This window comes from Mercenaria mercenaria, chromosome 8, assembly GCF_021730395.1.
Source record: "Mercenaria mercenaria strain notata chromosome 8, MADL_Memer_1, whole genome shotgun sequence".
Classification (NCBI taxonomy): Eukaryota; Metazoa; Mollusca; class Bivalvia; order Venerida; family Veneridae; genus Mercenaria; species Mercenaria mercenaria.
Window position 1 is genome coordinate 47,129,408 of NC_069368.1, and position 27,905 is coordinate 47,157,312.

Genomic DNA, 27,905 nt, shown 5'->3' on the forward strand with positions numbered 1-27,905 from the left:
ACTGTTGTTTGATTAGAAATGTTTTACATCATATTGTGCAGGCAATGATTAGCTGGCCATTAAACAAGATTCTATAAACCAAATGTTCAATATACCCAGTTCAAAGGCTTAATGCCTAAATTTTCTCAAGTTGTTGATGGAAAATATTTTCAGTCTCCGAGTCACCATGACCTTGACTTTTGACATACTGACCCAAAGAACAACAGGGATTATTTTATCCGCAGGAAATCATCATATGTAGTTGGACATCTTCAGGCGAAAGTTTCTGTAGTTACTGATTAGAAATCAAACTGTCTACCAACCAACATAGCAAAACAATATATTCCTAAATAAATAGTTAAGAGGAGCTTTACTTCATGACCTCATAAAAACTTGTTTCAACCTGCAGAAATGCAGGTACAGGTACTAAGGTAATAATATCTACTAAACATAACACACAACTTCAACAAACATAAAATACAAGTCAGAAAAAATTTACAGATTTATTTTCATGAATAAAATACAAAACAAAAAGGACAATGTATGTGGTGTTACGAATGACCCACCACTAAAACAGAAGCACTAAATATTTCATAAATCAAAGTACAGAATATCTGCTTGGTTACAGTCTTTACAACATTACCATTAAAAGTTAAAATCAAATATCCTCTCACAGATGTTTATTTTCAAAGGTATGACTAAAGTAAGAGGGACAAGCCTTTAGATTGATGTCAAATATAGAAAATACTTTCATTAGTCAGTAATTACAGAAGAAGAAACAAAGGGATTTTGTGCATCTTACACACTATAAAAACACTGTAATAAGTAAAATATACAGAAACAAGAGGACCATGATGGTCCTGAATCGCTCACCTGTCCAAACATGACCCAGGTTTGAAATTGAACTGAGTATGACATCGTTTTTTTCTATTATTTGACATAGTGACCTAGTTTTTGAGCTCATGTGACCCAGTTTTGAACCTGACCTAGGTATCATCAAGATAAAAATTCTGACCAATTTTCATGAAGATCCATTCAAAAAAATGGCCTCTAGAGAGGTCACAATGTTTTTTATTATTTGACCTACTGACCTAGTTATTGAAGGCACGTGACCCAAGTTTCGAACTTGACCTAGTAATCACAAGGTGAACATTCTGACCCAATTTTTCATGAAGAATCCATTTTAAAAGTATGGCCTCTAGAGAGGTCACAAGGTTTTTCTATTTTTAGACCTACTGACCTAGTTTTTGACCGCCAGTTGATCTCAGTTTTCGAAACCTTGACCTTAGATATATCATCAAGATGAACATTCAGACCAACTTTCATACAGATCCCATGAAAATATGGCCTCTAGTTTTTGACCTACTGACCTAGTTTTTGATTGCACGTGACCCAGTTTCAAACTTGATCTAGATATCATCAAGGTGAACATTCTGACTAACTTTCATGAAGATCCATTGAAAAGTATGGCCTCTAGTGAGGTCACAAGGTTTTTCTATTTTTAGACCTACTGACCTAGTTTTTGACCGCATGTGACCAAGTTTCGAACTTAACCTAGATACTATAAAGATAAACATTCAGACCAATATTCATACAGATCCCATGAAAAATATGGCCTCTAGAGAGGTCACAAGTTTTTTTTTATTATTTGACCTACTGACCTAGTTTTTGACCGCACGTAACCCAGTTTCAAACCTGACCTAGATATCATCAAGATGAACATTCAGACCAACTTTCATGAAAATCCATTGAAAAGTATGGCCTCTAGAGAGGTCACAAGGTTTTTCTATTTTTAGACCTACTGACCTAGTTTTGGACCGCACGTGACCCAGTTTCAAAATCTGACCTAGATATCATCAAGATGAACATTCAGACCAACTTTCATAAAGATCCCATGAAAAATGTGACCTCTAGAGTGGTCACAAGCAAAAGTTTACGCATGGATGCATGCACGGACGGACGACGGATGCTGCATTATCACAAAAGCTCACCTTGTCACTTTGTGACATGTGAGCTAAAAATTTTCAAAGCTCGAGTCACACAATAGAAATATGATATAAAATATACAGTTTAATCAAGATATAACAAAAAGTAAGAATTTATCTACAGATGTGTCCACAGGACACATAGATGCCCTACTTTGCGAGTTAAATTCTTAGGACACAGAAGTGTGAGTTGTGAGAATAATGGCATTTTGACCATTGAACATGTATATTGAAGTTATGGAAGTTAAAGAAAATTGACTTCACATTTCAATGATTATTAAAGTGAAAGTTTGTACCAAGTTATCTGAATATCCTGCTAGGCATATAAATTTTTTAGACCAGACAATAAAAATGATTTCAGTTCTTTGACCTCTAGGAGTGATCTTGACCTTTGAGCTAAAGATCTAAGTCTTGCACTTGACACATCATCTTTTTATGGTGAATGTTTGTGCCCAAGGTATGACCTTGACTTTAAAGGTGTAAAATACATTTTAGGATATGCATGGCCCAAGTTCAGACAAATGGACAGACAGCCAGACATAAGGACTAAGGCAAATGTAAGTGCCCCAAAAATGCAATAAAATCTTTTACCTCTGTCTGTGACCTTTGAGCTGAAGGTCTAGGTCTGATAAGCGATGCATAATCTAGCAATGGTTAATATTTGTACCAAGTTATATGAATATTCATTCATTCATACGAAAGTAATCCACCTCGAAAGATGATCTTGACCTTTTAGAACAGGGACATGATTTTGTGCCCAAACAAGAATACAAACTCCAGGACATACAGATGTATGCAAGGAAACACACATGAACTAGGTTTAACACTGTATGCCACCCATTTCTAATGGTGGGGGCATAAACTATATACCTCCCAATATTTAATGGCAGGGGCATAAAATGAATCTATATTGAATATACATATACACAGAGTCTATACACATGGACAAAACATACCGGTTTATTGTCAGCTGAACCTAGCATTTCGAAATAGAATTGTTGATAGAACTTGCCTCATTAAAAGAATAAAACTTACATTTAAAGATCTATAACAGAAAATAACTGTAGATATCAATACAAAATATTTGCATTCAGTCCCTATTTAAATGAAATCCTGACATGAAAGTTCTTACCACACAATACTTAGTCAAAATGATGGTGGCCATGTTGGATTCTGAATGGAAGAGCATGGGTGATTTCTTGATAAACTCAAACAAACGTTACCAACACTGAATCAAGCGTTTATATTGGAATTTCTTGTTCATCTAAGGATCATATACACAGCTCTGACAAAGTTTTTTTACCTATTTCCTTGTAATTAATTACCAGATTAAGAATTACCCAATGTGCAGAATAAGCCAAAATGACTATATCATTTTGGCAAAAAGCTGTAAGAATCCCAGTTTCACAGAAATAATTTTCCAAATTTCCCTCTATTGAGGGATGACAACAAATAGCCAGCAAAATGAGTTGACTTTTTGACTTAAATGCCGAGTTCTAATTCTTTCATGAAATATTTTTACACTATGTATACATCTGCAGTTATTCCTATAGTATAAACTAGCAATCTCACAAAACAGAAGTCACATCAGAGGACTAGCTTTTGAAGTCCAAAATAATTATTTATTCAAAAGTAATATGGTTACAACAAAAGAGTATAGTATTTTTTCAGTGATAGACACACGATTTCATGACTTGCTGTATCGACGTTTGGACAGATGTGGACCAGGGTATTATCACTGTGCTCTCCTGGGCTATATTTCTTCCAACGTCTGTCCAGTCATAGGGCTCCAGGAACATCATGCTTTTCTCACCTGTTTGAAGAAATTAAAGATTGTAGGTCTTTCACAAATTCCTTCATTATACCAATATTTTATCTTTGGCTAAAAAGTCAAAGATGAGTGTTATATATATATTCTCCTGTTCACATATTTCCAGAAGGAATCTTTTTTTTAAAACTTGATATTGAGATAAAAATACGTAATTATGGAAAATTCAAATTTTCGATGACTACAGTTAAACCTCCCCTAGTGGTCACCTGTATTAACCAGCCATTCAGCTAATTTCTGTACTGACATTTTTTTACATCTTTAACTGGCTGCTACATACAGGTTTAGCTATATTACAAGGCTTACATACATTTACAGTTAAAAAATCTGCAATAACCTATGTGTTGGTTGAGGTTTAGGCATACATGTCAAGTTCCCTGGACAATTTTCCAGGAGATTTCAGTTGAAAATCCAGATTTTATCGACCAGCGTTTTTAAGGAAATTTTTGGTTGAATATAAAACTGTTAAACAAATTAGATCTAAACCAGTTCCTTTCTGGCTTGATCAATTGATTTGGACAATGGTTTCAGGGGTGGTAAGTTGCATTTTAAAACATTCTTAAAAAAAAAGATATTAATTTAAACTGATTTAATTATTATCATTTAATAATCAGAGGAATTGATGAAATTTCTAGCACATCTCTTTTTTTATTTCATGATCCAGCTAGTGAATAATCTGCACTTCTTGACAATAAATCTATTTCACCATTTTAAATTTATATAGTATTAACAAGAGATCACAGAGTGATCTTGGCGCCCACCAATGTGCCATTTTTGAGTGTTCCAAATTTCAAGACTTACTGACTAGCTCAAGGTCAAATTTCATTTCCGTACACAACACAAATCTATGCATGTGGTCCAAATTTGAAGCCTGTATCTTCAAAAATGTGAAAGTAGGTCACTAGGTCAATGTCAAGGTCAAAGTTTGTTTCGGTACACAAAACTATGCATGTGGTCCTAAATTTGAAGCCTGTAGCTACAGAAATGTGAAAGTAGGTCACTAGGTCTATCATAAGGTCAAAGTTAATTTCGGTACACAAAACTATGCAAGTGGTCCAAATTTGAAGGCTGTAGCTTGAGAAATGTAAAAGTAGGTCACTAGGTCAAAATCCAGGTCAAATTTTACTTCGGAATACAAAACTATGCATGTGGTCTAAATTTGAAGCCTGTACCTTCAAAAATGTGAAAGTAGGTCACTAGGTCAATGTAAAGGTCAAAGTTTGTTTCGGTACACAAAACTATGCATGTGGTCCAAATTTGAAGGCTGTAGCTTGAGAAATGTAAAAGTAGGGCACTAGGTCAAAATCCAGGTCAAATTTTATTTCGGAATACAGAACTATGCATGTGGTCCAAATTTGAAGCCTGTACCTTAAAAAAGTGAAAGTAGGTCACTAGGTCAATGTAAAGGTCAAAGGTCATTTCAGTACACAAAACTATGCAAGTGGTCCAAATTTGAAGGCTGTAGCTTGAGAAATGTAAAAGTAGGTCACTAGGTCAAAATCCAGGTCAAATTTTATTTCAGAATACAAAACTATGCATGTGGTCCAAATTTGAAGCCTGTACCTTCAAAAATGTGAAAGTAGGTCACTAGGTCAATGTCAAGGTCAAAGTTTTTTTCGGTACACAAAACTATGCATGTAGTCCAAATTTGAAGGCTGTAGCTTGAGAAATGTGAAAGTAGGTCACTAGGTCAAAATCAATGTCAAATTTCATTTTGAAACACGAAACTATGCATATGGTCCAAATTTGATGCCTGTACCTTCAAAAATGTTAAAGTAGGTCACTAGGTCAAAATAAAGGTCAAAGTTTTTTCCAGTGCACAAAATTATGCATGTGGTGCAAATTTGAAGGCTGTAGCTACAGAAATGTGAAAGTAGGTCACTAGGTCAAAATCAAGGTCAACTCATGTTAAGGTTCATCTTGCCACTCAAAAATATACATGTGGTCCAAGTTTGAATGTTGTAGTTACTGACAAGAACATTTTAAAAGCTTTTCCCTATATAAGTCTATATGAACCATGTGACCCCCGGGGCGGGGCCATATTTAACCATAGGAGGATAATTTGAACATACTTGGTAGAGAACCACTAGATGATGCTACATTACAAGTATCAAAGCCCTAGGCTTTGTGGTTTAGACAAGAAGATTTTCAAAGTTTTTCCCTATATAAGTCTATGTAAACCATATGACCCCAGGGCGGGGCCATATTTGACCCTAGGGGTATAATTTGAACAATCTTAGTTAAAGACCACTAGATGATGTCACACAAAATATCAAAGCCCTAGGCCCTGTGGTTTTGGACAAGAGGTTATTCAAAGTTTTTCCCTATATAAGTCTATATAAACCATGTGACCCCCAGGGCGGGGCCATATTTGACCCCAGAGAAATAATTTGAATCATCTTGGTAGAGGACCACTAGATGATGCTTCATACCAAATATCAAAGCCCTAGGCTCTGTGATTTTGGACAAGAAGGTTTTCAAAGTTTTTCCCTATATAAATCTATATAAATTATAGAAATAAACAAAGGGCCATAACTCACTCATAAATTGTTGAACCAGTCTGATTTTCAGGGGGACACAACTAGGGTACCAATACATCATTCTGACAAAGTTTGGTCAAATTCCCCCCAGTAGTTTCTGAGGAGATGCGATAACGAGAAATTGTTAACGGACGGACGGACGGACGGACTGACGGACGGACGGACCACGGACGCAGAGTGATTTTAATAGCCCACCATCTGATGATGGTGGGCTAAAAAGTGTTTCTTTTACTCAATAAAAATAAAATCATGGCTGTTAAAAATGCTTGAACCTATTTCAAGTTGTTGACACTTCTGCCATCAGTGGTAATGATTGCCATCACTCAAACAAAGGTCAGCTCTTATATCTATTCAAATGTACCCCAAAATATCTTTTCTCACCTAAATCATCCACAAACAAGCTCCAGTCTCCATATTAATGTAAACATATCACTAACACTCGCCAATTAACACAATCTAAAAATAGCCCATATATACACCTGTTTGCAGAATGTCATCAGAGCTTGACCTTGTTAAACTGTTACTGATAGAGTGGTAAATTATGTCAGCCGCAGTGTGTAATTAGTGATATAGTTTGATGCTTGGAATTTTGGATGTAAATTTTAGCCACTGGAATGTAAAACTGTGTGGCTAAAGCTGGCATCTGTCCGAAATTACACTAAAGGTATATGATTTTATGGAAAAATGATTTTCCGGGAGATGTTTAAGTTTTCCATACGTCCGGAAATTGGGTCTTAATCCGGGAAACTTGACATGTATGTTTAGGCTACACAGACTGGGGTAGACCCACCACCTGAATGGCAGCTGGATGACTATCAGGTTTCATTTGTGCTTGGATATTTACAGTAAAACTTCCTTTGCTCAAAATCAAATAATTCAAAGACATGCACCCATTGCTCAAACTCGTCAGGTCAAAGCAAAATCCCCATATTATTAATTTTGTTAGATGGCTCGAACTACCGAGAACTTGAACAAACTTTATTGGTCCCATGGAGTTTGAGCAAATGAAGTTTAATTGTATATATATTCCATAGTGATATACTTACCTTTATCCAAGAAGAAACTGACACATTCTACACAAATCTCCAGTGATTCTGGAATAGCTATAGTTAACTCTGGACTCATCCCAACTGCTGCCATTACTCTGAGGGAGAATCCACCGTCTTCATTTGGCTGTAGAATCCAAACTGAAAGAAAGTAAAGTACAGAGTAACCATCTTTCTTTGAGATTCCTGAGATGAAGCATTCTTTAGTTAATGATCAGTAATCAATTTCAAGGTCACCATGATCTTGACTTTTGGGCAACCACCTCAAAATCAATGAGGTCATCTGCCAGTCATGACCAACCCACTTTCCAAGTTTGAGCTTCCTGTACTGAAGTATTTTTTCTGTTACTGACTGGAAACCGACTTTCTGCTCAAGTGACAGTGACCTTGACCTCTGAGCAACTGTTAATATCTAAAATAAATTAGCACTGATAGAAAGATGGATGAGACTAAGTGATTCAAATATAGCCGCAAAAGCTTTTTTTATGGGAGTATAAAGAGTTAAGCAAAGAATTTTATTATGTTTTCTTTCCCCTTTGTTCTTTTATCATGCAAATATAAAAATATGTATCTTGCTATCAAAACATAAAATCTATTTGAGAACTCTTTCAAATGAACCCATAGCAGTAATGAACTGTCCTATTACACCATATACCTCTAGGAGATGAATTTACAGTAGCCTTCTGTGAGGCACTGTTTTCAAAATATTTTGTAAATATGACACATCTTCAATAGTGCATAAAATATATTTATACTACTTGTATGAATTATGTACACTCCTGTCTCTAAGAGGAAAAGAAAGCATCAAATGTTACCCTGCTTTTTGCAGATGTTATGAAGGACATCGACCACCCCTGTGGAAACACACTGTGGGCACTGAGGTCCTGACGGTGGTGCTGGTGCGCTCTCCTTCGTATCATCAGGCCTGGACACTGGGGCAGCAATGTTCTTCTGCACAGAAATAGGCTGCTTTGTCAGTGTATCTGGAAATATGAACAAATTAAAAGTGCTTTAAACAGGACTGCTCTGTCAGGGTATCTTAAAATGAAATTATTAAATTAGTTCTGCAAGATTTTATGACAATTTCTCTTCTTTTGGTTAGCATAAAAATTCGTAAGCAAGCAAGAATCATACATGCGGTTTATAATTCTTTAGTGTGTGAAATATTCTTTAACATGTCAAATGTTATATTCAAAGGTTTCAAAACATTCGTAATTGGATAAAGCTTTATAGAACTGGCATCTGCCTTAACACCCATGTCATACCAGAATGTATATGATTGCCGTTGATAGTAACTTCACTATCACTCTCAATGTACAAATCGGCATCTCCATTGATACTAACGTCTACACGTTCCAGGTATTCTTCTGAACATGGTGTCATCTCATAAAATATTGTAGTCTCTAAATCTGAAACAAAATATGAAATGAGCCGTGCCATGAGAAAACCAACATAGTTGCATCCGCGCAGTCTGGTCAGGCTCCATGCTGTTCGCTTTTAAAACCTATTGGAATTGGAGAAACTGTTAGCGAACAGCATGGATCTTGACCAGACTGCGCGGATGCGCATGCTGGTCTGGATCCGGCCTGGTCGCAAAGCCACTATGTTGGTTTTCCCATGGCACGGCTCAAATAAGAACATTAATATTACTTTTCACTTAAAATAAGGAAATTTTATTTTCATTATAATGAGTTATAGGCCTGAATATCCAGCTTCAGACTTCATCGTGGACATGACACAAAACAGAACCCAGAAACCTTTGGACATTCAAGTGTGACCTTGAACTCAGAGCTACAGGCCATGGTCTTGCAAGGAACAAGCTATCTCTTCATGGGAGACATTTGTGACAAGTAAAATATTGTGAAGGATTGCACAAGTTGTAGGCTGGAAAAGAAAAAGAAATGGTAACTCTTGACCTCTAAATGTGACCTTTACCTTAAACTGTAGTCACAGAATTCCAGTACATCTTGACCTGTTAGTGTGATCCTGACCTTAAAATGTAGTCACAGAATTAGGTTTGATTTACAATAAATAGTTCATCCCCTTTAGTCATTATTTATTCTTAAATAGATCCCAGTCTTTCTAAATCAAAATACATGTTACCAAAATAAACAAAATAAGAAAGTCTGTAAGAAGAAAAAGACACTTTTGAAGTATAGATTGCAAATAAACAAAATAATAGCAGACTTCCTTGATCAAATCTGTTCACGAGTGGTAATGAATAGTGCAATGTCCCCCCCTCCCCACATTAGCCAAAAGTCATCAAGCACCTACCCATGCAGACCTCTATTAAACATAAAGATTGAATGAACCCTGTGATCCCGAAGGACCAGAAAATATATTGTTAGTCCAACTATGGGGAGACATTTTATAACTGCAACATGTCACTAATAGAAAGTTGTTCTGATGAAACTGCTTGAACACACCTTGGCTCTCCTATAGTTAAAGCATATGGCCTCTGAGATCTTTTAAGTTTTTATCAGAATAAAACATTGCCTGTTGTAAGGATAATAAGTTCTGGAAAAAAAAAGTAAAGAAGAGTTACTAGAACTTCAAATTAAAAAAAAAAAAAAAAAAAAAAAAAGGAACAAACTGAAGGGTCATGGGAAAGGGTCATCAAAGGAACATTTCAGTGAAAATAGTTAAAATAGTTTAAACTCAGACCATCAGTTTATGTGGAGATGGCATGTGAAGATTTTTCTATACTTTGTTTTTCAGCCTCTTTCTAACAAATCAGAAAAATTTGACCATAAATATAATACTTTACCAGACTCATAGTAGTCAAATACTTTGGCCGCTGATGGTTTTTGATCATCTACTTCTACCTCTAGAACTATGGTGAACTCAAAACATAGCCTGCTGGAGTGCAACTGAAAATGATATTTCAACATCATTTATTTACAGCAGCAATACATGTATATATATTTTGTCAGTGTGTGACAGCATAAATCACTTTGATAAATAAGGTACTGGTATCTTGTATTTATAAAATATAAAACAACAAGAGATCACAGAGTGATCTTGGCGCCCACCAATGTGCCATTTTTGAGTGTTCCAAATTTCAAGACTTACTGACTACCTCAAGGTCAAATTTCATTTCTGTACACAACACTGTGCATGTAATCCAAATTCGAAAGCTTTAGCTTGAGAAATGTGAAAGTAGGTCACTAGGTCAATGTCAAGGTCAAAGTTTGTTTCGGTACACAAAACTATGCAAGTGGTCTAAATTTGAAGCCTGTAGCTACAGAAATGTGAAAGTAGGTCACTATGTCAATCCTAAGGTCGAAGTTCATTTCGGTACACAAAACTATGCAAGTGGTCCAAATTTGAAGGCTGTAGCTTGAGAAATGTAAAAGTAGGTCACTAGGTCAAAATCAAGGTCAAATTCTATTTCGGAATACAAAACTATGCATGTGGTCCAAATTTGAAGCCTGTACCTTAAAAATGTGAAAGTAGGTCACTAGGTCAATGTAAAGGTCAAAGTTCATTTCAGTATACAAAACTATGCATGTGGTCCAAATTTGAAGGCTATAGCTTGAGAAATGTAAAAGTAGGTCACTAGGTCAAATTTTATTTCGGAATACAAAACTATGCATGTGGTCCAAATTTGAAGCCTGTACCTTAAAAATGTGAAAGTAGGTCACTAGGTCAATGTAAAGGTCAAAGTTCATTTCGGTACACAAAACTATGCAAGTGGTCCAAATTTGAAGGCTGTAGCTTGAGAAATGTAAAAGTAGGTCACTAGGTCAAAATCATGGTCAAATTTTATTTCGGAATACAAAACTATGCATGTGGTCCAAATTTGAAGCCTGTACCTTAAAAATGTGAAAGTAGGTCACTAGGTCAATGTGAAGGTCAAGGTTTTTTCGGTACACAAAACTATGCATGTGGTCCAAATTTGAAGGCTGTAGCTTGAGAAATGTGAAAGTAGGTCACTAGGTCAAAATCAATGTCAAATTTCATTTTGAAACACGGAACTATGCATATGGTCCAAATTTGAAGCCTGTACCTTCAAAAATGTGAAAGTAGGTCACTAGGTCAAAATCAAGGTCAAAGTTTTTTCCAGTGCACTAAACTATGCATGTGGTCCAAATTTGAAGGCTGTAGCTTGAGAAATGTGAAAGTAGGTCACTAGGTCAAAATCAAGGTCAACTCATGTCAAGGTTCATCTTGCCACTCAAAAATATACACGTGGTCCAAATTTGAAGGCTGTAGCTACAGAAATGTGAAAGTAGGTCACTAGGTCAAAATCAAGGTCAACTCATGTCAAGGGTCATCTTGCGACTCAAAAATATACATGTGGTCCAAATTTGAATGTTGTAGTTATTGACAAGAACATTTTAAAAGCTTTTCCCTATATAAGTCTATATGAACCATGTGACCCCTGGGGCGGGGCCATTTTTGACCCTAGGGCGATAATTTGAACAAACTTGGTAGAGAACCACTAGATGATGCTACATTACAAGTATCAAAGCCTTAGGCTTTGTGGTTTGGACAAGAAGATTTTCAAAGTTTTTCCTTATATAAGTCTATGTAAATCATATGACCCCCAGGGCGGGGCCATATTTGACCCTAGGGGTATAATATGAATAATCTTAGTTGAAGACCACTAGATGATGTCACATACAAAATATCAAAGCCCTAGGCCCTGTGGTTTTGGACAAGGGGTTATTCAAAGTTTTTCCCTATATAAGTCATTATAAACTATGTGACCCCCAGGGCGGGGCCATATTTGACCCCAGAGAAATAATTTGTATCATCTTGGTAGAGGACCACTAAATGATGCTTCAAACCAAATATCAAAGCCCTAGGCTCTGTGGTTTTGGATAAGAAGGTTTTCAAAGTTTTTCCCTATATAAATCTATGTAAAATATAGAAATAAACAAAGGGCCATAACTCACTCATAAATTGTTGAACCAGTCTGATTTTCAGGGGGACACAACTAGGGTACCAATACATCATTCTGACAAAGTTTGGTCAAAATCCCCCCAGTAGTTTCTGAGGAGATGCGATAACGAGAAATTGTTAACGGACGGACGGACGGACGGAATGACGGACGGACGGACCACGGACGCAGAGTGATTTTAATAGCCCACCATCTGATGATGGTGGGCTAAAAACAGGGACTAATAAAATGTTTCCATCTTTTATGAGATTTCCTATTATTGTGTTTGTCACCAAAGTTGTTCTGAAAGGTGATGCTGCAAGTTAAAGTGGGTGGGAAAACTTTACATACCTCATCAAAGTAGAAGTTTACAACATCTGGGAAGCGTTTGTCCATGTCATACTTCTTTAAGCCTGTCTCTGCAGAGTTCACCAACTGAAACAATGAACACTATCTCTACAGAATTCACCAATTGAAACAGCGAACTCTAATCTCTACGGAGTTCACCAACTGAAACAGTAAACACTATCTTTACAGAGTTCACCAACTTTAACAATGAACTCTATATCTCTACAGAATTCACCAACTGAAACAGTGAACTCTATCTCTACATAGTTCACCAACTGAAACAGTAAACACTATCTCTACAGAGTTCACCAACTTAAACAGTGAACTCTATATCTCTACAGAGTTCACAAATTGGAACAATGAACTCTATCTCTACAGTCTCTACATAGTTCACCAGCTCAAACCGTGAACAATATCTCTTCAGAGTTCACCAACTGAAACAGTGAACTCTATACCTACAGAATTCACCAATTGAAACAGTGAACTCTAATCTCTACAGAATTCACCAACTGAAACAGTAAACACTATCTCTACAGAGTTTGCCAACTTAAACAGTGAACTCTATCTCTACAGAGCCTCTACAAGTTCACAAACTGAAACAGTGAACTCTATACCTACTGAGTTCACCAACTGCAACAGTGAACACTATCTCTACACAGATCATCAACTGCAACAGTGAACACTTCCTCTACAGAGTTCACCAACTGAAACAGTGAACACTATCTCTACAGAGTTTACCAACTGAAACAGCTGAACACTATCTCTACATGATTCACCAACTGAAACAGTGAACACTATCTCTACATGATTCACCAACTGAAACAGTGAACGATATATTTGCATATCTGTACAGACTAATTATGGTTTGCACTGTTCACTATTCTGTTAGTAAATTTTAACTGAACACCACTTCGAGTAATAGTGGTACTGCCCAAATTGAATAACAGACAAGTCTATTTTACAAATTTAGCAGGATAAAGGTTAAGAATAAATAATAATCCAAAGTAAACATACATATTGTAATGATTTGACATCAGGTATCCATCCACTGGTCAGCTTCACTTCTATTACAGCCATATTACTCATCTCATCATCGCCATGGTAACTTTAAAATGGCGATATAATGAGACATTTAGTTAAGATCTACATTGTCACTTTTAACCATACATCTATTAACATAACTGTTCAGAAGCAATGACAGCAAAGATCAGTTTTAGAGCTAAATTCAGCATAATATTGTTTGCTTTGAGGTGCTTTTACTAGTCTTATTAGCAGTTTCAGTAATACTATGATTTCCCATTTCTGAAGATTTATTTATTCATTTTATTGTGTTTAACGTCACACCGACACAATTATAGGTCATATGGCGACTTTCAAGCTTTTACGCAGGAGGAAGACCCCAGGCGCCCCTCCATGCATTTTTTCATCACGAGCGGGCACCTGGGTAGAACCACCAACCACCAGCTGGATGGCTTCCTCATATGAAGAATTCAATGTCCCGAGTGAGGCTCGAACCCACATCGATGAGGGGCAAGTGATTTGAAGTCAGTGACCTTAACCACTCGGCCATAGAGGCCCCCCATTTCGAAAGAAGACCCCTAATGCCTCTCTATATACCTGCGTACAAGCGTCACCGTATTACAACCCTTACAGAAGAAAAAGGCTGGCTGCGTACTCATGCTGTGTACATACAGCGTATATGATGCGTACATGATGTGTACTGAAATCAAGGGCTTTAAATAGTACGCAGGATATACACCGCACATACACCGATAGTACGTTTGTAGTACACTTTTGACATGCAAATGAGCTCTGCCGCGTACTACTTGCTGCGTACATGCTGTGGACTACATAGTACACAGGATGTACGCTGGAGGAATTTAGTATGCGGGAAATAGTACGCAGCATGTACGCGGCACATACACTTTTCACATGCAAATGAGCCTGCGGTGTACTACCCCTGCGGTGTACATGCTGTGTACTCCTGCGGCGTACATGCTGTGTACTCCTGGCCCGAGTCCTGCGGCGTACATGCTGTGTACTCCTGCTGCATACATGCTGTGTACTCTTGTGGCGTACATGCTGTGATAATGTAAATTCCTTACCCCACCAACTTTCGTATGCAAATGCTGATCATTTGGACAGAAAAAAACAGAAAAAAGATAAGTGACATGCATCAATAAGTATTTACCCTTACCAAAATAATGTAGATTGATGTTATCAAATAAATTAGTATGCTTTTCTTCATCCACTTTTCAATGAAATAAATCAATTTTTGTAGCATGTAATTTGGTAAACATTTGAAGAAAATGGCGTAACTGCATCAAGGGGAAACAACTTTAATGCAACTAAATATAAGTGTTATGATTTATTATAGACGATGTGTGCGTAGTATGTATTTATTTTGATCAAAATCCATCTGAGAACAATCAAGGACTGGAATTATATAAGCATTCATACACTTTTACGTCCGTAAAAAGTATCGCACCAAAAAATTTTGTATTGATTTTTTCCAATGGGGCAAGCGCAATTAGCCAAAAACGTTCTGAAAATATACGAGCGGCAAATCCGATGAACAACTTTTTAATTTGGTGAGGCCTTAATGAGTTAACATAATGAGCATTAAAGCCTTTATAAAACATGATAGAATGGTGTTTTGCTTAAGAGTATTCAAATAACAGTGAGAGCTATTAATTCTTCTCAATCGGGCGCTGTTGAGGCATTATCTTGGTAATTATTTCATGTATTACAAAATGTAATGCAACGAAGTTCAAATTAGGCTTTTCAATTAAACTGAAACTGCTTTATTTGATTAAACGCCTAATTTTACACATAGTATATTCACCGGCGTTGTACATTAAATTATACCAGATTTATATAGCGCCAAAGGCGCTTTACATAGTTCAAATGCAGCCACACAGGGCGCATAATTCATCCTCTACTAGTACAGACACAGAGCGATCTGACCAGAGGGACAGAGTGAGACAAAGCCCCCACGACAGAGAGATCAGAAATCAGATACAGGCTTATCCGGCTAACTTAGCCTAGCTCGTTTCGAATAGACAGCTTGGTTCTTTAACGTGCCCAGTGTATAGCACTGATACACGCAAGGATTGCGAGTAGCTGCCGGGGATCGAACCCCGACCTCAAGATTGGAAGGCCAGTGTGCAAACCACTGAGCTATCAGTCCAACCAATTATCCAAGTTAGAAAGCTCCAGGATTAATTCAAAATGAAAAAGAATATATTTTTACACTGCATGCAAGGTGCAGCTCAGAAATCATGTACAAATCCTTCCTGAATGAAGTGTACTTCAGACTTTTACCTAAAAAATTCAAAGTATAAACACCAAAAGAAAATGAACAAGTCCCTCCCGCATATATGAAGTTTACTTCAGACTTTAACTTATAAAAACAAAACTAAGTATAAATGCCAAAAGAAATTGTACAAGTCTTTCCCGCGTATATGAAGTGTACTGCACAAATTTCAAAGTATCTGCGGTGTACATGCAGTGTACTGTTTTCTTGTACAAGTCTCTCCTGCGTACATGCAGTGTACTCCTTAAATTTTCAGATCTTTGCTGTGTACTTGAAGTGTACTAGTGACCTCCTGCGTACTTGCTGTGTACTCGTCGAAATAGTACGCGGCATGTACGCGGCATGCGGTGTATGTAAAATGTACTCCTCTGGTGTACTACTGTGTTCGCGGCATATACACAGCAAATACGCAGCATGTACGCCACAGAGGCTTGCTTCTGTAAGGGAAGCCAAATAAATTGTAATACAAAGATTTGCACCTTGGCATGATTTGTAAACACAGACGTAGGCATAAGCAATTTCAAGTCAGAGACTGCTCTAACATAAAAGCCAATCTACCATTCTGAACAGGTCAGAAATACGAAAAAAATAAAATTATGTGATGCTACCCTTGTCATCTAATGAGTTAATTGCTATCTCACATGAATTAATATAAATAATCATAACAATTTATCAACAACTGGTTACCTTGCACAAACTCTGACAATTCTCTGTCGACAGTTATTGCTAATTGCTTCCCTTGTAACTGGTGTAGACACAGTAAGTTTAAATACATCATCTGGTATCTGTTTCTTCTGTACATTATATCTGTATGTTGTCTGAAACATAATCAAAGATAACTTATTAAATGCTGACAATCCTTAGACTCTTGGCAGATTTGCCATATGAAGATAAAGCTTTCTTCCTTACCTTAGGCACTTTCACTGACAAACAATAATGGTATTTTTAATTAAAATATGCCAGCAAAATCTGAGTTTCAACCTGTACATGAAAGTGAACTTTATTATGAAATTTTCATGGCTTATAGTTTGATATAACATCAGTCTACTAGCATGATAGATTCCAAGCTGTTTCACGCCATAAGCTATACACAGTAATAATTTCTTTTCTCTGTCAAATTCAGGAATGAGTTCAGAATAAACCATTCATACACCAGAATTTTTCAACTGCTCTTTAAACCTTGTATTCTGGATATCATACTAAATTCTCACCTGCATCAGTACACATCCCTCTCCTTTGGCATTGATGTAAAGATCTGACTCTGGATTGGCCAGATCATATCTCTGTAGGATGATACTGTTTCTATGTGTGACACTGATGTCCTTAGAATGGCTGTAGTCATCCACAATGTTCACATCTACATTAAGACCACCACCATAGATACGCTGAGCAAACAGCGACAATGCTTGAAGAGCAACAACTGTGTCCTGTATAAAAATTTGCAGCAACATTTAAAAGTTTGTTTATTAACTTTTTGTTTTAACTAGCTCATGAGTTTATATCAAAACAATATTTTATTAGCATACAGCATTATATGCAAATACATACAGACCTAAGAAATACCGGTAAGTTACAATTTAAATTCCCGTTTTCAAACAGTTGCTTTAGTTTAAACATACAATCATATTCTAATCCAAAAGTAACTGCTGTTTCCAACAAGAGGGCCCTGAAGGCCCTGTATTGCTCATCTCAATTACCTCTTACCCCAGGTTCATTAGTAAAAAATTATTTTGCCTAAAAATAATTACATTTATTTTTCCCGAAATTAATAGCTATCTCGTTGCTAGGTGTGTTAGCTATAAACTATCGTCGTTGTCAAGTAATCCAGTTTTCTAGTTCCTTGTCTAAACATAACAGATGAATGATAAACGCCTATTCGTCAGGGAACCACTCGAGCGTTATATTAAATCGAGAGCACGTGCAATCTTCTCAGTTGAACTAAAGGTGTATTGGCTAGCGCTTCAGATTGATGTTAAATTGCCCACCCGCCACACCCCAATAATAATAATAATAATAATACAAGAGGACCATGATGGTCCCGAATCGCTCACCTATCCCCACATGACCCAGTGTTTAACTGAGTATGACATCGTTATTTCTATTATTTGACATAGTGTCCTAGTTTTTGAGCACATGTGACCTAGATATCATCAAGATAAAAAATTCTGACCAATTTTCATGAAGATCCATTGAAAAATATGGCCTCTAGAGCGGTCACAAGGTTTTTCTATTATTTGACCTAATGACCTAGTTTTTGAAGGCATGTCACCCACTTTTAAACTTGACCTAGATATCATCAAGGTGAACATTCTCACCAATTTTCATGAAGATCTCTTGAAAAATATGGCCTCCAGAGAGGTCACAAGGTTTTTCTATTTTTCGACCTACTGACCTAGTTTTTGACCACACATGACCCAGTTATGAATCTGACCTAGATATCATCAAGCTGAACATTCTCACCCATTTTCATGAAGATCCATTGAGAAATATGGCCTCTAGAGAGGTCACAAGGTTTTTCTATTTTTAGACCTATTGACCTAGTTTTTGATCCCACGTGACCCAGTTTTGAACTTGACCTAGATATCATCAAGGTGAACATTCTGACCAATATTCATGAAGATCTCATGAAAAATATGGCCTCTAGAGAGGTCACAAATTTTTTCTATTTTTAGATCTACTGACCTAGTTTTTAACCCCACGTGACCCAGTTTCGAACTTGACCTAGAAATCATCAAGGTAAACATTCTGACCAATTTTCATGAAGATCCATTGAAAAATATGGCCTCTAGAGAGGTCACAAGGTTATTCTACCTTTAGACCAACTGACCTAGTTTTTGACCGCACGTGACCCAGTTTCGAACTTGACCTAGATATCATCAAGGTGAACATTCTGACCAATTTTCATGAAGATCCATTGAGAAATATGGCCTCTAGAGAGGTCACAAGGTTTTTCTATTTTTAGACCTACTGACCTAGTTTTTGATGGCACATGACCCAGTTTCGAACTTGACCTAGATATCATCAAGGTGAACATTCTGACCAATATTCTTGAAGATCTCATGTAAAATATGGCCTCTAGAGAGGTCACAAGGTTTTTCTATTTTTAGATCTACTGACCTAGTTTTTAAACCCACGTGACCCAGTTTTGAACTTGACCTAGATATCATCAAGGTGAACATTCTGACCAATTTTCATGAAGATCCATTGAGAAATATGGCCTCTAGAGAGGTCACAAGGTTTTTCTATTTTTAGACCTAATGACCTAGTTTTTGGCCCCACTTGACCCAGTTTCGAACTTGACCTAGATATCATCAAGGTGAACATTCTGACCAATATTCATGAAGATCTCATGAAAAATATGGCCTCTAGAGAGGTCACAAGGTTTTTCTATTTTAAGACCTACTGACCTAGTTTTTGATGGCATGTGACCCAGTTTCGAACTTGACCTAGATATCATCAAGGTAAACATTCTGACCAATTTTCATGAAGATCTTTTGAAATATATGGCCTCTAGAGAGGTCACAATGTTTTTCTATTTTTAGACCTACTGACCTAGTTTTTGATGGCACATGACCCAGTTTCGAACTTGACCTAGATATCATCAAGATGAACATTCTGACCAACTTTCATAAAGATCTCATGAAAAATGTGACCTCTAGAGTGGTCACAAGCAAAAGTTTACGGACGGACGGACGGACGGACGGACGGACGCACAGACGATGGATGACGGACGCTGCGTGATCACAAAAGCTCACCTTGTCACTATGTGACAGGTGAGCTAAAAAATTGTTGTATACTACAATTCATTATATTTTGTATCTTTAATTCTGTTATGACAATCTGACTGTTTTGTGAAGTACTTATGTTGCAGATAATATGCTGCCATTGGGTGCCAACTCCGGAAGTGATCAGACTCCAGGTACTTTCCACAGACATTAATTGAAGGGATTCCTGGGCTACAAACAGTTTGTGAAACAGACAGATCTAAAAGGATATTATCATTCTTCCGGACTGTTGCTTTATGAGAAATCAAAAGGACAATTTAGAATTTATACATGTATAATTTTTATTACTAAAATTCCAGTTAATTATTTCCATATTTATATACAATTATTTTTTTATGTCACTCCTAATTTTAAGGGCCTGGAAAAATTCTGTCGACCGTGGGGGCGATCGGGCGTGCTTTGGGACGTTTTGATGGTACGGATGTTACGGTGTATATTAAAGGTATTGCTCTAGTGCCTTGGCAATATCTGACTAGCCTTGCTTAAATGTATCATAGCCTTGCTGATGTCATAGCCTTGCTCATCATATAGTATTTGCCTCGCTTAGAATTACAGTACGTTGCCTTGCTCCATTGGTCCGCTAAATGTTCCTCATTACTTTGCAGGTAACGTCGAGTTATGGGGAATATTTAATTTACTGTGGTGTACTGTAGCCTTGCTCATTATAGTATTTGCCTTGCTTAGAAGTACAGTACGTTGCCTTGCTCCATTGGTCCGCTAAATATTGTGGTGTACTGTAGCTTTGCTCGTTGCTTAGAATTACAGTACGTTGCCTTGCTCCGTTGGTCCGCTAAATATTGTTGTGTACTGTAGTCTTGCTCGTTGCTTAGAACCACAGTACTTTGCCTTGCTCCGTTGGTCCGCTAAATATTCCTCATTGCTTTGCAGGTAACGTCGAGTTTTGGGGGATGTTTAATTTACTGTGGTGTACTGTGGTATCCCTTGCGTCCGTGTGGCGCTGCTTGTTGCTCTACAGGTAACGTGGAGCAATGACGTGGTGCTTTGCGGGTACGTCTGGTTTCCTCCCGGTCGACTGGTTTTTCAAATAGCTTTCACTGGAGTGGCCATACTCTGCCAACATATTGATAATAACTTTTATGTTGAAAAGAATATTTCATAGATTAAATTAGCACTGTTTACAGTATCTTACGCGCCGGTAATTGAAATATGTGACTGTATTCATATCTGAAATGTACAAATAAACATGTAAAAATGTGAATGTTACTTGTCTTCTGGTTATGATTTCGGGTAATAAAATAATAACCAATCTGACTTTGACATCAGAACAAAAAACATTCCAACCAAGCTTTACATTAATCAGGTAGATCATCAACAAAAGATTTTTAAAGACATACATTCTAAAAAGTCATGAAGATCAGGTACAGAATCAGACTCTTGTCTATAAGCAGGTTTTTTCAGTGAATTGACATGTTGGTGAATTCACAATCATTGGTACCTGTGTAGAAGCAAAGCCACCATAAGCATTTCTCTGATTGGTGAGCCAGCGAACAATTGGCATGATGTCACTGATGGCTGCATTCTTGTCCATGGTTAGCAAGGCAAGGAGTGCGTAAGACGTGATTTCTATTTCTGCGGATGCTGCGCGACCTTGACCAGACAGAATGGCAGGCTGTTTTTCTCTTTTCCAAAACATGGTGTCTCCTACAACATATTTGAGAATTTTACGTGAGAATAGTTTTTGTTAAAGATTATCCACAAATCACTTGTGTAGAACATTTTTAAGATAAAGCCTAGGTGAGTAAAAAGTCACAATTATTTCTTGTTCATTAGATTTCTTTGATAACTGTCTTTAAAAAGAAACTATATTTTACCATCAATTTGGGCCTTGGCTTTGAGCCTCTTCAGCAGAATTTCTGTAAATCTACTGTTTGGCTTGTACAGGGTCATGGCATAGGTGACAAGTGCATGAGTGTATGTGTCTGTCAGGTTGTCCACTTGTATACATCGTACAGCAAGGGCCACAAACGGCTGGAAATGATCATTACTGCTCATTTAATATTATTATCTACAGAGATTAAGATATTCTACATATATAGTATTTTTATTATATAACTGCTGGAAAATTATGTATTGCAAAATGACTTTTCAATTTCAGGTATGCAAGAACTAACTAAAAGCAATATCTCTATCATATTATCCACCTTGAGACTTTAATGCCCAAAGTTATAGGAATCCATACTGATTACCCAGATATGCATCAACAGCAACCACTTGTATATACATGTCCATACCATAATATTTTTACCCTTTTATTCATAGATTTTTACAAATATAATATTTCTGCAAACAAAATAGGATGCTGGAGTCATTTATTACAAAGGCACAAAAACAGATATACATGTAATAAACAATCTGACATTTTTACGCACTTAATATTACATTATTTAATTTTCTATATCCTGCATTCTGTTTCATATTCTTAAACATTTGTCTCATTGTATATTAACATATTTACCACAGAATAAATTTATACCTAACATTTGATGGATAAAGAGTTTAATTTCTTAACTGCCAAATAACTATTTACATAGTATTTCAGTAACTGACAATTAAAACAAGAGAAGTTTGTTAAACATATATGCCCAAAAGATGTCTGTTATGTAATTTTCAGTCACTGAATAGAAACTGTTCTAAGTATTAAGGTCACTGCATCTACAGACCACAGGCAATCATCAAATGAACTTTGACATCTGAATGTTTAAGCATTCTTTATTACTGAGCAGAATCCATTTGAGCTGCACCATGAGAAAACTAAAATAGTACATCTGCGACAAGCACGGATCCAGACCAGACTGTGCATCCACGCAGTTTGGTCAGGATCCATTCCGTTCGCTTTCAAAGTCTATTGCAATTACAGAAACCGTTAGTGAACAGCATAAATTCTGACCAGACTGCACAGATGTGCAGGCTGGTCTGGATCAATGCAGGTCGCAAATGCACTATGTTGGTTTTCTCATGGTGCGGCTCAATTTTTTAATCTCAAGGAACTGTGACTTAGATCTACTGACCCCAAATACCAAATGCCAGACCCAAGTGTTCTTAAGTTATTGACCAGAAACTAAATGGTCTTATGAAAAACTGACTGACAAACAATGAGCCAAACAATATACATACCGGAGTTCTTTCTCTCATCATTTTAAAAGATTCCAGCATAGAAATAAGGACGTAAGCTGTCAGGGCCCTCTTCTTGTCACTTTTACTGCCAATCACACCTCCCATCATGTATTTACTGAGAACCTTTCCTCTCTCTGCAAAAAGAAGTTATTATATGTCAATACTTTTAACAATAACACATCTAGATCTACATGTTACTCCCGGGCAATCGTTCGCGATTATGATTGGAAGGCGCGAGTCTGGAAAAACAGTGCGTTAGTTTACAATTGTGCAAAGTTAAAACAGGTAGGTTTAAAAGATACAGAACAGTATAAAGTGTGCTAAAAGAAGGATAAAAACAAAGGAAGACTGAGCTCTAGTATGTGACCGCCGCCAGCCAAAAGAACATTTCTGTGAATTTATTTCAAAATTTGACCAACTGTTTAGAAGGATTATGTTGTTTGAAGGATTTTACAGATTTTCAAAGTCTCCACTACATTCATGAAGGGGAAAATGACCATGATCTCTGGTGGCCATGTTTTTTGATGAATCAAATCATCTTTACAATCTGGGTAGAGGGTCATATTTGTGTTTCAGTGAAGTGGTTTAGGCAATGTTAGAAGATTTTTCTATTTTTAGCTCTGGCTGGCCCTATACGAGACCAAGTAGAACTGTTCGAACAAATCTGAGAAAGTACCATCCAAGGTACATCCATGTCAAGTTTCATCAATTTTCAACTTATGATTTCAGAGGACATGTTGTCTGAAGAAAATACTGACGGATGGACATACAACAAATGGACACAAGGCAGATGGCAAATGGTCACAAGAGCTCACTTTGAGCACTTTATACTCTGGTAAGCAAAACATCCAACAAAATTTGAAGCAGTTACTATCATACCAATAAAGCAGCCATCCTCTCCCTGTTTGTTGATCAGGAACTCCCAGGTTTTTGTCTGGATCTGTTTCCTATCAATGTAGATAAAGTCAACAGCCCGCTGTAACGTCTTGAAGACAAAAGCACTAAGCCAGGTACTGCCAGCATCATCAGCTGTACCGAACGCACTGTAGGAACCATCCTTGTGCATGAAAGTCAGCTGTTGCTGGTACCCTACAAAATACAAAAAAATATTTAAAACTGACTCCTCATTTCAAATTCTACCAAGGTGAGGCGCAAACTTACAGCTGCCAGGAGCAAGTAATTTAAAGTTAACTTATTCAAACAGCCATATTGGTCCGGCAAATGAATGTTGTAGACCTGTCATTTTAGCAGGAATATAGTTTTATTATATTACTGAGGGTACATCGTATGACCTTTTGGAGTTTTCAGAGGACCTGTTTTAAATGTATATCCAAGGTGTATTATGGAGCCAATGTTAACTTCCCTTTAACTTTCAAGCTCAGGATTGGTTTATTCCTATGTTTCTTCTACCATTTTAGTAGCAATATCTTCTTACTGTAAACAGTAATGTTTTATTCTCTCTCTTATGTAAATAATCACTGAGAAGTAAATGTACTTTGGCATGGTCTACATAAACTCACCTTTATTGAGATGGTCCACAGTTTTGATCTCTATGTCCTCAGTAAGCTGTCTAGTTACAGAGAGGTACTCGAGTATGGCAACGTTTGGTGCCAGTCTGATCATGTTTTGTTCTCCACATCCAGTTGGTAACAAGATCAAGTCATCTAAACCACTCAACACAGGACCCATTATATCACCTGTAATACAGGTATAACATGAGACAGATATTTCTGATTAGCTGCAATATAAAAACAACTTACTATACACATGTTACACACAGTCATACTGCTTCTTACACTAAATTACAATCTTGTCTTTCCATACTCCCCCACAGGCAATTTATTCTACAAGTATCAAACTATTATTGTAACTGTATACCTACCAATCACATTGACCCATCCTCTCACAGATCCAGGGACTAGTGTGTCACTATCAGGTAGATCTGGATGCAATGTCCTTTCAAACCCATCTGCTGAGTCTGAAAAAGAAAATTATGGATTTTAAAATCTTTTTTGTTGTTGTTGTAACTTTGGGCTTTTTTTCCTTAAAAAATCATTCCTATAAATTAGTTTTGTATCAGATTACGCCTTCTCCTTCTAGTGAAACTATAGTGGTAAAAGATCCTTGTTCAGTTTTTAAGACAGCAGAACAGAAACCCTGTGTAAGTGCATCACCATTACAGAAGAAAAAGGTCTGCTGCATACTCTTGCTGTGTACATACAGCGTATATGATGCGTACATGATGTGTACTGAAATCAAGGGCTTTAAATAGTACGCAGGATATACACCGCACATACACCGATAGTACGTTTGTAGTACACTTTTGACATGCAAATGAGCTCTGCCGCGTACTACTTGCTGCGTACATGCTGTGGACTACATAGTACACAGGATGTACGCTGGAGGAAATTAGTATGCAGGAAATAGTACGCAGCATGTACACGGCACATACACTTTTCACATGCAAATGAGCCTGCGGTGTACTACCCCTGCGGTGTACATGCTGTGTACTCCTGCGGCGTACATGCTGTGTACTCCTGCGGTGTACATACTGTGTACTCCTGGCCCAAGTCCTGCGGTGTACATGCTGTGTACTCCTGCCGCATACATGCTGTGTACTCTTGCGGCGAAACTGCTGTGATAATGTAAATTCCTTACCCCACCAACTTTCTTATGCAAATGCTTATCATTTGGACAGAAAAAAAAAACAGAAAAAAGATAAGTGACATGCATCAATAAGTATTTACCCTTACCAAAATAATGTAGATTGATGTTATCAAATAAATTAGTATGCTTTTCTTCATCCACATTTCAATGAAATAAATCAATTTTTGTAGCATGTAATTTGGTAAACATCTGAAGAAAATGGCGTAACTGCATCAAGGGGAAACAACTTTAATGTAACTAAATATAAGTGTTATGATTTATTATAATCGATGTGTGCGTAGTATGTATTTATTTTGATTAAAATCCATCTGAGAACAATCTAGGACTGGAATTATATAAGCATTTATACACTTTTATGTCCGTAAAAAGTAGCGCACCAAAAAATTTTGGATTGATTTTTTCCAATGGGGCGAGTGCAATTAGCCAAAAACGTTCTGAAAATATACGAGCAGCAATCCGATGAACAACTTTTTAATTTGGTGAGGCCTTAATGAGTTAACATAATGAGCATTAAAACCTTTATAAAACATAATAGAATGGTGTTTTGCTGAAGAGTATTCAAATAACAGTGAGAGCTATTAATTCTTCTCATTCGGGCGTGATGAGGCATTATCTTGGTAATTATTTCATGTATTACAAAATGTAATGCAACAAAGTTCAAATAAGGCTTTTCAATTATCCAAGTTAGAAAGCTCCAGGATTAATTCAAAATGAAAAAGAATATATTTTTACACTGCATGCAAGGTGCAGCTCAGAATCACTAAGATGTAAGCTTCACAAATGAACATTGCAAATAGTTTGGCAAATTTCATTGTTCAGAATACCGTAATCTGAACTATTCTATGCTATTAAGATAAAGTTACTCGGAAATCAAGTTCTTGCTTCCAAAAAAAAAAAAAAAATGTACAAATCCTTCTTGCATGAAGTGTACTTCAGACTTTTACCTGAAAAAATTCAAAGTATAAACACCAAAAGAAAATGAACAAGTCCCTCCCGCATATATGAGTTTACTTCAGACTTTAACTTATAAAAAAAAAACTAAGTATAAATTCCAAAAGAAATTGTACAAGTCTTTCCCGCGTATATGAAGTGTACTGCACAAATTTCAAAGTATCTGCGGTGTACATGCAGTGTACTATTTTCTTGTACAAGTCCCTCCTGCGTACATGCAGTGTACTCCTTAAATTTTCAGAGTCTGTGCTGCGTACTTGAAGTGTACTAGTGACCTCCTGCGTACATGCTGTGTACTCGTCGAAATAGTACGCGGCATGTATGCGGCATGCGGTGTATGTAAAATGTACTCCTCGCTGTTCGTGGCATATACACAGTAAATACGCAGCATGTACGCCACAGAGGCTTGCTTCTGTAAGGGCAGAGCTTAATTATCATCAGCACAGCTATACAGGCAACTCCTCCAGAAGAGTTAGTAGCTAGTACAAGAATACTGGATTCCATAGTGTTCAAATTCAACACACTCCCCTGCTTCCTTAGGCTGCTGGTTGTAAAACACCCATAAACAGGACTGTTATCCAGATGTTAGTAATTTTAGTTGAAGAATCTGGGGCCCAAGCTCACAACTCCTAATTTCCAGGTCTAGCATGTTTCTACTGGACCACTGTGTTAACTCTAACACAGACACCAATGTCACACTCATATCTTTATACAGGAAATCTACAATTAAAGTGTTACCTTGCGGGCAAATAAACTGTGACTTTGTTGTTTCCTCTTGAATGCCCTCTGCCTGGAAATTAACGATCATATATTATATTAATTTCATAGTTAAATCTAACGGTATTTAAAATGACAAGAAAAGGAAAATGTTAAGCATTTCTGCTGAGTGGAGTGACTCTGCAATGAGTTACAGAATAGTTAAAACGCTGTGTAACTGATGGTTAAAAGCAGATACTTGACAGAGCAATCAAGAGGGCCAAGCTGGCTCAAATCACACAGTTAAGCTGACAACAGTATAAAATGGAGCTGAACGATTAGAATTTTGAAAAACATCCAAACCAAGATACTACAGACAAATTTGATGAAGATCCAGCTATCAAGTAAAGGTGTTTAAAGGATTTCTTTCTCCCTTCAAGTCTAGCTCTGCTGACCACTGGCTCTTTAAAAAAGAATTTAGATTACTGATGCTAGAAAATCTCACCTATCCCATCAAGCTTATGTTAAAACGCTTTGGTTTTAAGCTGAAAATTATAAAAGTAATCAACACATACCTGTACAAGCAGATGTTTGACAACCTGTTCTGTGACTTGTTTATTCCTGTAATTTTCTGGAGCTTCTCCACTGTAGCATGATACTCTATGCTCTCTCAAAAATGCCTGACAAACAATCATAAAGAAATAGTCTTACTATGCCCTAGAGAACGCACAAGTTAACAGTGGC

General features: G+C 36.9%; 1 protein-coding gene across 1 annotated transcript; it reads right to left on the reverse strand.

The window, feature by feature from the left end:
- Positions 1-565: 565 nt before the first annotated feature.
- Positions 566-27,856, reverse strand: LOC123565372 (alpha-2-macroglobulin-like protein 1). The gene is made up of 18 exons (XM_053549136.1): positions 27,737-27,856; positions 27,204-27,255; positions 24,730-24,825; positions 24,368-24,544; positions 23,727-23,936; positions 22,848-22,981; positions 21,545-21,701; positions 21,169-21,374; positions 17,139-17,354; positions 16,615-16,745; positions 13,626-13,716; positions 12,615-12,698; positions 10,146-10,248; positions 8,644-8,787; positions 8,194-8,361; positions 7,379-7,519; positions 1,342-3,777; positions 566-1,062 (listed from the first exon to the last, which is right to left on the reverse strand). Exons 1-17 carry the CDS (start codon positions 27,854-27,856, stop codon positions 3,632-3,634), a joined length of 2,376 nt encoding a protein of 791 aa, XP_053405111.1. The 3' UTR covers positions 566-1,062; positions 1,342-3,631.
- Between the last annotated feature and the right edge of the window lie 49 nt (positions 27,857-27,905).